The sequence below is a fragment of the Artemia sp. Qi Xiang Cuo genome, chromosome 10 (assembly GCF_049724085.1).
Source record: "Artemia sp. Qi Xiang Cuo chromosome 10, ASM4972408v1, whole genome shotgun sequence".
Lineage (NCBI taxonomy): Eukaryota > Metazoa > Arthropoda > Branchiopoda > Anostraca > Artemiidae > Artemia > Artemia sp. Qi Xiang Cuo.
Window position 1 is genome coordinate 41314351 of NC_142803.1, and position 14482 is coordinate 41328832.

Genomic DNA, 14482 nt, shown 5'->3' on the forward strand with positions numbered 1-14482 from the left:
TAAAACACACACAAAAAACAACACAACAAGAGAGAGAGAAAAAAAAGAACAAAAGACAAACAAATAAATAAAACTTGAATTTTATTGAAACATCCTGAATACTGCTTAACAGTAACACATACCAGAAACACCAAACTTTCTAGATATTTTTCCTCTATAGGATCAAATTGGCAAATGCAAACTGTCTACAATAAAATACTATATTTATTTGAAAGAAATTTACAAAAAAACAAAACCCAGGTCACCACCACTGATTAAATTTACAGGCTAAGACCTTTGAACTATTTAGATATGGATATCTAAATAGAACCGCAGCTAAACTTGCAAATAAAAAAATTCATTTAACTTATAATGCATAAGTTTCGTTGATTTGTTTTACCATATCTAAATAGTTCGAAGGTTTTGACCTGTAAATTTGATCCGGGGTGGTGACCTGGGTTTTGATTTTTGAAAATTTCTGTCAAATAAATATAGTATTTTATTTTAGACAGATTGCATCTGCCAATTTGATCATATAGAGGAAAAATATCTAGAGATTTTGGTGTTTCTTTTCTGTGTTACCATTAAGCAGGATTGAGGAAGTGTTATTAAAATGTGAGTTTTATTTATTTGTTTGTCTTTTGTTCTTTTTTCTTTTTTTTTTTAATGATTTAAATTATTTAGTTTTCCCATCTTTTTTTTTACCATTGATAAAGGATCCCGGAAATATTCGGAATTTTTTTATTAATCGAGATTTTATTGTTGTGTTTGTTCTTAATACGTTTTGTCCACTGCTTGATTTAAATTAAACCCGTTTTTCTCTCTTAAACTTTCCTAAATTCTCGATATAAGCACTGTAGTGGCATCATTTCAAGAAAATGTAGGAGAAGGTATGTAGTTTTTTCATTTTTTCAAATGAAAATACCAAAAAAGGCATTTTCAATGAAAATACCCACAAAAATGTCATTTAAAAATGTAGGGAGAAGGAGCATGCCTACCCCTTTAATTGATACCACTGGTTAAAAATAAGAAAGTTAAAAAAAAAAAAAAAATACCTGAGGCATGTGTAGAATCAAACGCTACAGAGAATACATGTTCCATTATTTCTAAGAAATAGGACTGATAGAAAGCCTGTGCAACATCGTTTTGACTATTGGCAAAGTTCAACAACATTTGATGTAATATTGCAAGGCCAGTGTCTGCTACATTCCTCATTGTGTGTTTAAAGGCCCAAACTATACTATCAAGCACTAATTTAAATTGTTGTGGAGTGAGGGCAATTAAAGCACTAAAACAATATTCATTGATAGATTGCAGCATCAGATAAAAGTTTGTTCTATGTTCTGGAAATTCTTCAAAATCTTTATCAATCATATTTAAGGTACACTCAAACACCGCATCAAATATTTTTGGGATAAAAGGAGTGAGATGCTCACTTAGAGCCTTTACAATTGTGGCCATTGTGCTGAGGACACCGGGTTCACGAGCTGCTGCGACAGGACACCGGCTGTAATCTCCAAGGACAGCTTCCAAAAGTGGCGGAATGAAATTCTCAAGAACAAGATTTGAATCCTGAGACTTGGACACCCAATCAGAAATTAGCTTCAATACTTCTTTTTTAACCAGCCTCATGCTTTTTATAATTGGTTGCCTAGTAACTATTTCACTGCGCATGGCAATAGCTTGACTTATATTTTCAGACATGACTCGGTAGACATTTAACATGTCCAGATAAATTCTACCAAGCTGAGTTACAAATGGATGACCAATTGCCTTGCAAGCTCTGACATTCGTTTTTAGAATATTTGCGATCTGTTTTACAGCTTCAGGGTCTTTAAGCACATCAACATTTCGGGATGCTTGTTGTATAATATCATCCCATACTTGATTTGGAAGAAGCATATATCTTTCAATCAATTGATCCTGAATGTCTTGATCAGTCTGTGCAGCAATCATATACCCAACTGCTTCATAAAATGTATGGACTTGCTGTGGCTGTAAATCACATATCACTGTACTTATTGAAGCTAGAATTTCTTCAATGAAAGGTACCACTTCTCCAACTTGGACATTTACAAAATGTTTCCGACATTTTTGAGCAATTTTTATGAATGTGTCACATGCCATATCTTGAACACCATCATGTGTCTCATGCATAAACTCAAACAGTTTATTCACAACAGTTTTTAGAAACTTCCAATGTGCTCTTAGGAAGCGAGGGTACTGTCCCACAACATACATAATATTCGAAGCAATAATAGCCTTATTATCTTTTCCTTTCTTTTGCTCACAAAGTCCAAGGAGCTCTTTTATAACTGTGACTAAAAATCGTTTTTCATCTTCTTCATGCATAGCCCCAGAAATACTACCAATAGCCCAACAAAGTGTATTCAAATTCTTCCATGACCATTCTGAGCCATTAACCTGGTTCTGGAGCTTCTCAGACATAATTCTTTCTGTGTCAACATAATCTAAATGTGTTAAATATACTAGTGTTTCCCTCATATTCTTATACAAATTTATTGAATCAGTATCTTTCATAAACTCACGGACAACTTCTCCATGTTCATTTTCAACCACCAAAACTTCTTCTGGTCGAGCCATTCTACTTATCATAATAAAACGCACTCGGCTCAATATAGGACTATAAAATAATCTTCTACCTGATGGCTCTATGTTCCGAGATGTGAAAATTACTTGATTTGGCACAGAGTATGGATTTTCCCTATAAAGTTCAGCTGCTAAGGAATTCCAATACTCCAAACATATCTTAAAGATCTCAATATCTTCGACTTCTGAGATAATTGTGAGGTAGCCTAATGCATTAGTTAGAGGGCCATTTAACATCCTTTCTTCCAAAAGTTTTCCATTATTTTTCAAAAATGTACACAGGAATAGCGCAAGATTCTGAATAAAATTCTGTTCAGCATCTTGGCCAGCAGCATAAGCTTCTTTGACATTTGTATCAGGTGGTAAAATTGCTTCCAGCATAGTCATTGTTTCTACAAACATATTAATCATGGTTTCAACATAAGGAACCCTTGTTGTATCAAAAGAAACACCTGCAATTTCTGTTAAACATTTAAGAGTAACATTTCGAAACAATGGGACACTAAAAAATTTGCCAACAAGAGTCTGAATCAGTGTTGTTTCAAAGATATAGCCCAATGGAATCCAGTTTAAAAATCGGAGAAGTGTTTCCAGGGTGGATGCAACAAGCGGTGCATTTTGGGATTCTTCTAATACTTGTGCACATAAATGAAAAATCTGAGAAAATTCGGAGCACATGGTGTCTTTTAAATGCTTTGCTTTGGTTTGAGTCATTTGCCCAGATGAAAAATCAAACACTTCTTCACTTAAAAGCTTTAGAATGGTCATGTTATTTTGACAAAGACTCTCATTGGTTTTAGATGCACCAACAATATCAGGAATAAAAGATTCCCAATGTTTTGGCCATTCTCTTTTCAATATTTGGACAAGTATCATGTTCAACTTGCTAAGATACACTCTCTCTCTTTCCATAGTTTCAGGATCAGAAGATGTCTTGATAATGAGGCTGACGATGAACTTCTTTATTCCTTCACACTGGTTTCGAGGTAGGATCTTCCAACGAATTTTGATAGTTTGTTCTAAAATTTGCAAAGCATAATACTTTGTTTGCTGATTGCTGGAATACTGAAGAATAGTGTCTACTCGTGTCCAAGCTTCGGTATGTTCTCGTAGTGTTGTCAAAAGCTCTGATGCCAGCTTTTGGGGTTCGCCAGTTGAGGTGTACATGACATTGATGACATTATCAAGAAGACTAATATCAAGTGGTTGGGAGAAGTCAAGCAGCCTTGCCGCCTCAGCTGCATTAAAAACTGCCATCGAAATGGGCTAAAAAAAGAAATAAGTTCGGCATATTAGAACTATGACAAATCAACAAGAGACAAAAACACAAAAATTTCTTTTTTAGTATTGTAGGGAGAAGAGATAGTATGAAATAGTTAATGATGCTAAAACATCCAGTCTTTTAGTATACTCAATAATAAAAATTGATGAGCCCCAAATGGTCAGCATTATTTGAATTATTTCGCTCCTGCAGAGTAAGAAGCTCTGAATACATCCAAAAAGTCAATGTCTCTAGCAAAGAAACAATTTAGACTTCTTTTTTAAGGGTTGTTCAAACTATTTTTTTACATAACATAAAAATATGCGTGCCATCAAATGGGACAACTATGTAAAAGGAATCATCAATGAAAGGATTTTAAATCAAGGAAAAACGTTTTTAGGCTTTTATTCTTCTTTCTTTTTACAAGGGGAGCCTTCTGACTAATTTTCAGTTTATCTTTTTAGATGGCTGAAGCAATCATTGAATGCTTTAGTGCTTAATAAAATCAAAGGAATAAGTTGAAGGCTTTTTGCAAAAAGCACCAAGTATTGCTGAGCTAACGAGAAAGAAAAAGAAGTGGCAAACAAGACAGAAAGATTATAGGTATTGGAAATCATTACAGTCATGTAAAGTCAAAATAAGCGTTGATTTTGCGATTTAAAGCTCTGTTCCTTGACAAATAAGATACAACTTCCAATTAGAAATTTGTGCACCAAAAATGTTTTCCTTTGTGATCTTCCTAGCTATACCACTAACAAAAAGGAACTTTAAATTCATGAAATTTAGAGACAGCAAATTATTGAGATGAATTCTATTGCTGAAGTGAGCAAAACTTTGAAATGAATGCACCAGGAACATTAACTTGATTAGGTAATGCGGCTACCTGAAGTACTATAATTTTTATTAAAACCATAAAAATAATTAATTGTTCTTGCAATCGGAATGGCAGTAGAATCAAGACATTAGAGGTAAGCTTGTAATTAGAATCAGAATCTGGAGAACTTTTAGCACTGTCCCGTGAATATATATATATATATATATATATATATATATATATATATATATATATATATAAGTAGATATATATATATATAAGTAGAGTATATATAAGTTATATATATATATATATATATAATATATATAAATATATATATATATATATATATATATATATATATATATATATATATATATATATATATATATATATATATATAAGTAGAGTAGTACATTATACTTTGCATAAAGCTATAGGAATTACCATGCTAATTGCACAGACCTATACACCTTTTCAAAGAGTGAGTATCCTCTCACACCTATGTTCCCTTGGTACCTTTCCAAGCAAAGTGATCAAACACGTCTTTAGCAACTTCGTTCATCATAACGTGTTTTTTTAAACCAAAAACTAGAAATTGTCAAATACGTTTTGAAACTATGGACGAGATAATGTAATGCAATCAGACTCGTTTGTGAGGCAACACCTATTTTTTGGACAATTGCCTTAGCTCGAGAGTAATTTGTTAGGAATGCATCGCTGCTAATTAAAAATCGGATTCTAAACTCAGAATTAATTGATTGGTATATGGTTTTATATCATTTTGTGTAAAAGCTAACTCTATTTGCAAAAAAGGTAAGGGATTCGCGAATTGGAATGTATGACCGATATTAATTTAATAATAGGAGGAAAAGAAACAGAGCTAGATAACATTTGCGAATTGGATCGTATGAAGGTGGAGAAAAAGGGTTAAACTGATTAGCAGTTAAGGTAACCCCGAAGGGCTTGTTAACTCAGGCAATTTGCTATAAATTTGAAACAACATTAATCTATGAAAATAGTTAACGATGATAGAATGACATTGTGAGTTAACCTAGCTTTACCTCTCCGATGTATTCTGTATAATACACAAGTGGTGTTTGAACAGTGTTGTCAATTTAAAATAGGATCTAACGTTATAGTATACTAAAAAGTTGATACTAAGAAAGATGTAGATGACAAGAAAAGAATTTTAATAATGAAATTCAGATCAACCCTTAATAATCCTTGCAAATCAAGTAGTAAGGTGTATGTGAGTATGAACCGTCAAGGATAATAAGCACCAACGATCCTAACCACAAGAGACCTCAACCCCCAAAGGTACCCTATCCCCATACTCCAATGGGGCTCCCTCCCCCCAACTTTTTGCCCCCCCCCCATTTTTTTTTAACATGATATATTTTTTCAACTTTTTTTACATCTCTTAGAATGACATGTAACACACTTAAAAATAAAAGAAATCACATTTAATATTTTCCAAATTCAAAATGAGAATGATATAGAAATGTTAGTCGCGACTTTTACTATTAGAGAAATATTGCTTGTAATAGCACTTTTTTTTTACTGGACTAAATTTTTTCTGGACTTCGAAATCATTCAACTCTTTTTTTCACGTATCATAAAATGACATGAAATAAGTTTATGGCTTTAACAAATGTACTCAATGCTTGCTCAGGGACACAATGCAGCTTTCCCAATAATACTCTATGTCCAGTTATCGACATTACCTAGTTTATTGGTTATATTAAATCAGCATTGTTTACAGAGTGGAACAATAAACACAACTCATATCTCGAAGAAGTAAAGATGAAGCATTTTAAGAAAATATGTTCACATGATAGTGTTATTGTAGCATTGAATGCTGACAAGGAGAAGTATTTAAACTATGAAATAAGTACAAGTGGTAGCACAATAGGAAACGTATGCGTGCATTGTCATAACAGTAAGGAAATAAATTTCTTTGGAGTACCAAAAAAATTCAACTCTTATGATGACGGCTATGCGAGATTGAGATCTCCGGAGATGATTGCACTCCAAGAGAATGCCAACATAAAAAAATAGTTGATGAAGAGGGGCATCTTCTTGCTAGTGCTTGTGGTAACATGTTACCCAGTGTTAAACCATATCGTCAGCTTTCGGGTATTAGCATTCAAATGAAAGCAAAGACGAAAAGAAAGGCCAACTCTTCTACTGATATCATAAACAATATCTTGTGTACTTGCCGAAACTGCTACCTGTGTAAAAATAGTGTGATAATAGACAATGAAGTTGCCAGAAAAATAAAAAGGGTATTGGCAGAAAATATCACTAAGGAATATAAAGATGAATCGATGAAAAAAAAAGTACCAGCAAACGTTACTGCCATTGATCAAACAGTCAATGAACCAAATAATACCAAAGACGAAAAGCATATTGAGCCTATCGATGACACACCTGTAAAAATTGTGTGTGACTCAAAATGGAATAATGATTATTCTACTGATTACAAACAAAGAGAAGACAATAGCTATAGAACTATTAAGAGAGAACTTGGTCAACCATTTTATGGAACAGATTCAAAATGTCCGAAGTTGTTCATTGATATTAATAATGTATAATAATAGTATATTTTTTTGTATTAATATTCTACATTACTTTATTTCATTAAAATATGTTATGCATTACAATGTTATGTGTTAATTATTTTTAGAGTAAGCCATCATATTAAACGTTTAGAATGTCTATTAAAACATCAGAGATGTAAGAAAAGGAATTTGCATACGTCATGTGTCGGATAGATAGGTTAACATAGAGAAAATCTAAGTATAAGAATGAATAAATTCTCTATCAACATCTATTGACAGATACTTGGGGTAGCTTTGACGGAATCTAAGTATCAGAGTGAATAAATTCTTTATCAATGTCTTTTGACAGATACGTTTGATAACACTGATATAATTTAAATATCAAATTGAACAAATTCTTTATTAAAATTCTTTATCAATATCATTTGTCGGGTACGTCAGATAACATTGACAAAATCTATCTATTAGAATGAATAAATTCTTTATCATCAGCCGTTGTCGGATTTGTCATTATGAAAAAATTGTAAGTAAGTAACAAACTCTTTCTTGAATTCAACTCTTGCATACACAATATAGAAATTATAAAAAAAATAATTGTAATTTTCAGACTTCATTTGCATGCAATAGATACCAAGAGTTCTATGACTCCTCCCCACAATGAATTCTAAGGGTCTTATGACTCCTCCCCACAATGAATTTAAATGGTTTTTGGACTCATCCCCTTAGCCAAAACTCCATTGAACATTGAGGGAAGGTAAAAAAGCTTGACGAAGTCTTCTTTACGTCAAAACTACATTAATAGCTTCCAAGATGATAGGACTGTATGACACAGTATTTATCAGTTTAAAAAAATCATCTTGTGATGTCATATTTGAATGTGCATTTTTATTATTGTCTATAAAACTCGAAAAAATTGACTGTTATCATTAGATAGTGGACTATAATATGTTTGAGCGGGACAAAAGCTTGTAGAGTGCAACATTACATTATGTAAATGGACTGGGGTTCTACTATAGTGATTACACCGCTTAACAATAGTTGGCAGGAAGTGAGAAATGTTCAGGAGGAAGTCAGTGAAATTTGCAGCTTTTTCGGGGTTGAAGCTCTCTATGTAAAGGGTTATGTACCTACAGATTAAGTTTTAATTCAAAAGTGTGACCCTAGGATTCCACTTTTTAATCTAGAAGAATTTAAGTGTCCTAAATTTGAAAGGGCTTATCACCGTCCTGAAGACGAGGTTAGGTTCTTCGCGCAGTGGATACCTAAGGAAATACCTGATCGTTATAAATGCATGAGACACGGTGAACTTTAAGGACTATTTTTATGTAAATATGCGATTTTTCTAAAAAAAATCTACTAATATGTTTAAAAGAAATAAATATCTTTAAGCTAAACCCGTCTTTATTCTTTAGAGTAGTTCTATTCCTTTCATTAAATTATGAAGAAATTGTAAGTAACAATTTCTTTCTTGAACTCACCACTTGTATACACAATGCAGAAATTCCATTCAAGAAATTAAGAAAAAATTGTAAGTAAGTAGCAAATTCTTTCTTGAATCCCACAGGCATACAAAAACACATATAAATATATGGATTCAGGCATACAAACCGAGAGAGACTGGTATTGAGATAGACAAACAAAAACAGGAGACAAAAACACATGCAAATGTAGGATTCTGACATACAAACCGACAAAAACAGGCATTGAGATAGGCAAACATCCGCCCATACACATAGGCAAGGAGAGTCAGAGAAACAATAACACGTATAAATTTAAAGATTCAGGCATACAAACCGACAGAGACAGGTACTGAGATAAGCAACCACCCGCCCAGAAACATAAGCAGAGAAAGTGAAAGAGACAAAAACACATATAAATATATAGATTCTGACCTACAAATCGACAAAAGACAGTCACTGAGATAAGCAAACATCCGCCCAGACACATAAGCAAGGAGAGTGACAGAGACAAAAACACATGCAAATATATTGATTCAGGCATACAAACCGACAGAGACAGGTATTGAGATAGGCAAACACCCACCCAGACACATAAGCAGAGGAAGTGAGGGAGACAAAAACACATATAAATATATGGATTCTGACATACAAACCGACAAAGACAGGCATTGAGATAGGCAAACATCCGCCCAGACACATAATAAATGTGAGAGAGACAAAAACACATATAAATGTAAGGATTCTGACACACAAACCAACAAAGACAGGAATTGAGATAGGCAAACACCCGCCCAGACACATAAGCAGAGGAAGTGAGGGAGATAAAAACACACATTAATATATGGATTCAGGCATACAAACCAACAGAGACAGGCACTGAGATAAGCAAACACCCGTCCAGACACATAAGCAGAGGAAGTGAGAGAGACAAAAACACATATAAATGTAAGGATTCTGACATACAAAGCAACAATCACAGGCATTGAGATAGGCAAACATCCACCCAGACACATAAGCAGAGGAAGTGAGAGAGACAAAAACACTAATAAATAAATGGCTTCTCACATACAAACCGACAAAAACAGATACTGAGATAAGAAAACATCCGCCCAGACACATAGGCCCAGAAAGTGAGAGAGACAAAAACACATGCAAATATATAGATTCAGACATACAAAGCAACAATGACAGGCATTGAGATAGGCAAACACCCGCCCAGACACATAAGGAGAGGAAGTGAGAGAGACAAAAACACATATAAATGTATGGATTCTGACATACAAACTAACAATGACAGGAATTGAGATAGGCAAACTCTCGCTCAGACACACAGTCATAGTGAGAGAGATATCCAAAAAGTTGGGTTCATCTAGGTTCACTTAGAGTAGCGCGCCACTCTAAGTGTCTTAAGTTTTTGTCTCCCTCACTTCCTCCGCTTATGTGTCTGGGCGGATGTTTGCCTATCTCAATGCCTGTCATTGTTGCTTTGTATGTCTGAATCTCTATCTTTGGATGTGTTTTTTGTCTCTCTCACTCTCTGGGCCTATGTGTCTGGGCGGATGTTTGCTTATCTCAGTGTCTGTCTTTGTCGGTTTGTATGTGAGAGTCCATTTATTTATTAGTGTTTTCGTCTCTCTCGCTTCCTCTGCTTATGTGTCTGGGCACATGTTTGCCTATCTCACTGCCTGTGATTGTTGCTTTGTATGTCAGAATACTTATATTTATATGTGTTTTTGTCTCTCACACTTCCTATGCCTATGTGTCTGGGTGAGTGTTTTCATATCTCAGTCGGTTTGTATCCCAGAATCAATAAATTTATATGTGTTTTTGTCTCCCTCACTTCCTCGACCTATGCGTCTGGGCAGATGTTTGCCTATCTCAATGCCTGTCTTTGTTGGTTTGTGTGTCAGAATTCTTACATTTATATGAGTTTTTATCTCTCCCACTTCCTCTGCTTATGTGATTGGGCGGATGTTTGCCTATCTCAATGTCAGTTTGTATGTGAGAATCCATATATTTATATGTGTTTCTGTCTCCCTCACTTCCTCTGCTTATGTGTCTGGGCGGGTGTTTGCCTATCTCAATGCCAGTCTCTGTCGGTTTGTATGCCTGAATCAATATATTTGCATGTGTTTTTGTCTCTCTCACTCTCCTTGCCTATGTGTCTGGGCGGATGTTTGCTTATCTCAATGCCTGTCTTTGTCGATTTGTATGTCAGAATCTATATTTTTATAGGTGTTTTCGTCTCTCTCACTCTCCTTGCCTATGGTTCTGGGCGGATGTTTGCTTATCTCAGTGACTGTCTGTGGATTTGTATGTCAAAATCTATGTATTTATATGTGTTTTTGTATCTTTCACTTCCTCTGTTTATGTATCTGGGGCAGTTGTTCGCCTATCTCAATGCCTATGATTGTTCCTTTGTATGTATGAATCTATATATTTATATGTGTTTTTGTCACCCTCGCTCTCCTTGCCTATGTGTCTGGGCGGATGTTTGTCTATCTCAATGCCTGTGATTGTTGCTTTGAATGTCAGAATCCTTACATTTATGTGTTTTGTCTCTTTCACTTCCTCTGCTTATGTGTCTGGGCGGGTGTTTGACTATCTCAATGCCTGTGATTGTTCATTTGTATGTTTGAATCGATATATTTATACGTGTTATTGTAACTCTCTCTCTCCTTGCCTATGTGTCTAGGTGGATGTTTGCTTATCTCAATGCCTGTGATTGTTGCTTTGAATGTCAGAATCCTTACATTTATATGTGTTTTTGTATCTCCCACTTCCTCTGCTTATGTGTCTGGGTGGGTGTTTGATCATCTCAGTGCCTGTCTCTGTCGGTTAGTATGCCTGACTCCTTACATTTATACGTGTTTTTGTCTCTCTGACTTCCTCTGCTTATGTGTCTCGGCAGGTGTTTGCCTATCTCAATGCCTGTCTTTGTCAGTTTGTATGTCAGAATCCTTACATTTATATGTGTTTTTGTCTCCTGTTTTTGTTTGTCTATCTCAATGCCTGTCTCTCTCGGTTTGTATGCCTGAATCCATATATTTATATGTGTTTTTGTATGCCTGTGGGATTCAAGAAAGAATTTGCTACTTACTTACAATTTTTTCATAATTTCTTGAATAGAGTTTCTGAATTGTGTATCCAAGTGGTGAGTTCAAGAAAGAAATTGTTACTTACAATTTCTTCATAATTTAATGAAATGAATAGAACTATTCTAAAGAATAAAGACGGGTTAAGCTTAAAGATATTTATTTCTTTTAAACACATTAATAGATTATTTGAGAAAAAAACACATATTTACATAAAAATATTACTTAAAGTTCACCGTGTCTCATGCATTTATCGCGATCAGGTATGTCCTTCTGTATCCACTACACGAATAACCCAACCTCGTCTTCATGACGATGATAAGTCCATTCAAATTTAGGAGACTTAAATTCTTCTAAACTGAAAAGTGGAATCCTAGGGTAACACTTTTGAATTAAGACTTTATCTGTCGGTAAGTTGCCCTTTACGTAGTGCTTCAACCCCGAAAAAGCTGCAAATTTCACTGACTTCTTCCTTAAAATTTCTCAGTTCCTGACCACTATTGTTAAGTGGCGTAATCACTCTATAGTAGAATCCCAGTCTATTCATATAACGTAATGTAGTACTCCACAAGCTTTTATCATACTCAAACATATTATAGCTCACTATCCAATATGGCGAGTTCCATAGACAATAATAAAAATGCACATTCAAAAATGACACCACAAGATGATTTTTTTAAACCGATAAATTCTGTGTCATACAGTCCTATCATCTTGGAAGCTATTAATGTAACTGTTACGTAGAGAAGTACTTCATCAAGCTTTTATACCTTCGCTCAAGGTTGAATGTAGTTATGGCTAGGGGGTTGAGTCCTAAAGCCATCTGAATTCATTGTGGTGAGGAGTCATAAAACCCTTAGAATTCATTGCGGGGAGGAGGCATAGAACTCTCGGTATCTATTGCATGCAAATGCAAATGAAGTCTGGAAATTACAATTTTTTTTATAATTTCTGTATTGTGTATGCAAAAGGTGAATTCAAGAAAGAGTTTGTTACTTACTTACAATTTTTTCATAATGACAAATCCGACAACGGCTGATGATAAAAAATTTATTCATTCTAATAGATAAATTTTGTCAATGCTGTCTGACGTACCCGATAAATGATATCGGTAAAGAATTTTAATAAAGAATTTGTTCAATTTGATACTTAAATTATGTCAGTGTTATCAAACGTATCTGTCAAAAGAAATTGATAAAGAGTTTATTCACTCTGATACTGAGATTCTGTCAAAGCTATCCCAAGTATCTGTCAATAGATGTAGATAGAGAATTTATTCATTCTTATACTTAGATTTTCTCTATGTTAACCTATCTATCCGACATATGATGTATGCTAATTCCTTTTCTTACATCTCCGATGTTTTAATAGACATTCTAAATGTTTGATATGCTAGCTTACTCTAAAAATAATGAACACATAACAATGTAATGCATAACATATTTATAATGAAATAAGGTCATGTAGAATTTTAATACACAAAAAATATTATTATACATTATTAACATCAATGAAGACCTTTGGACATTTTGAATCTGTTCTATAAAATAGTTCACCATGTTCTCTCTTGATATTGTAACTGTTGTCTTCTCTTAGTTCGTAATCAGTAGAATAATCAATATTCCATTTTGAGTCATACACAATTTTTACAAGGTGTCATCGACAGGCTCAATATGCTTTTCATCTTTGGTATTATTTGGTTCATTGACTGTTTGATCAATGGCTGTAACGTTTGCTGGTACTTTGTTTTTCATCGATTCATCTTTATATTCCTTAGTGATATTTTCTGTCAATACCCTTTTTATTTTTCTGGCAACTTCACTCTCTATTATAACACTGTTTTTACACAGGTAACAGTTCCGGTACGTAGATAAGATGTGGTTTATGATATTAGTATTTTCTGCCAATACCCTTTTTATTTTTCTGGCAACTTCACTGTCTATTATCACACTATTTTTACACAGGTAACAGTTCCGGCACCTAGACAAGATATGGTTTATGATATTAGGACAAGAGTAGGCCTTTCTTTTCGTCTTTGCTTTCATTTGAATGCTAATACCCGAAAGCTGACGATATGTTTCAACACTGGGTAACATGTTACCACAAGTACTAGCAAGAAGATGCCCTTCTTCATCAACTATTATTTTTATGTTGGCATTCTCTTTGAGTGCAATCATCTCCGGAGATCTCAATCTCGCATATCCACCATCATAAGAGTTGATTTTTTGTGTACTCTAAAGAAATTTAATTCCTTACTGTCATGACAATGCACGCATACGTTTCCTATGGTGCTACCACTTGTACTTATTTCATAGTTTAAATACTTCTTCTTGTCAGCGTTCAGTGGTACAGTAATACTATCATGTGAAAATACTTTCTTAAAATGCTTCATCTTCACTTCTTAGAGATATGAGTTGTGTTTATTGTTCTAGTGTGTAAAAAATACTGATTTAATATATCCAGCTGAAAAGCTAGTGCCGATAACCGAACATAAAATATCATTGTAAAAGTTGTATCTGGTCTCTAAACAACCATAAGCTACAGTTGCTCCAGCCGTAGAAATATTCTATGTAATTTAAAGATGCGTGAAAGAAAAAAAGTTCAATGATATTGCAGTCCAAAAAAAAAAAAATTTAGTCCAATAAAAGTACTACAACAAACAATATTTTTCTTATAGTAAAAGTTGCGACTAACATTTC

General features: G+C 34.0%; 1 protein-coding gene across 1 annotated transcript in view; it reads right to left on the reverse strand.

Annotated features, from left to right (window-relative positions):
* The window catches only part of emb (exportin-1 emb), a 55570-nt gene that overhangs the window by 17595 nt on the left and 23493 nt on the right, over window positions 1–14482 (reverse strand). Inside the window, exon 2 of the mRNA XM_089095429.1 lies at window positions 1035–3855. Coding sequence (XP_088951555.1) covers window positions 1035–3846 — 2812 coding nt within the window. The 5' untranslated portion in view covers window positions 3847–3855. The remainder of the gene's footprint in view (window positions 1–1034; window positions 3856–14482) is intronic.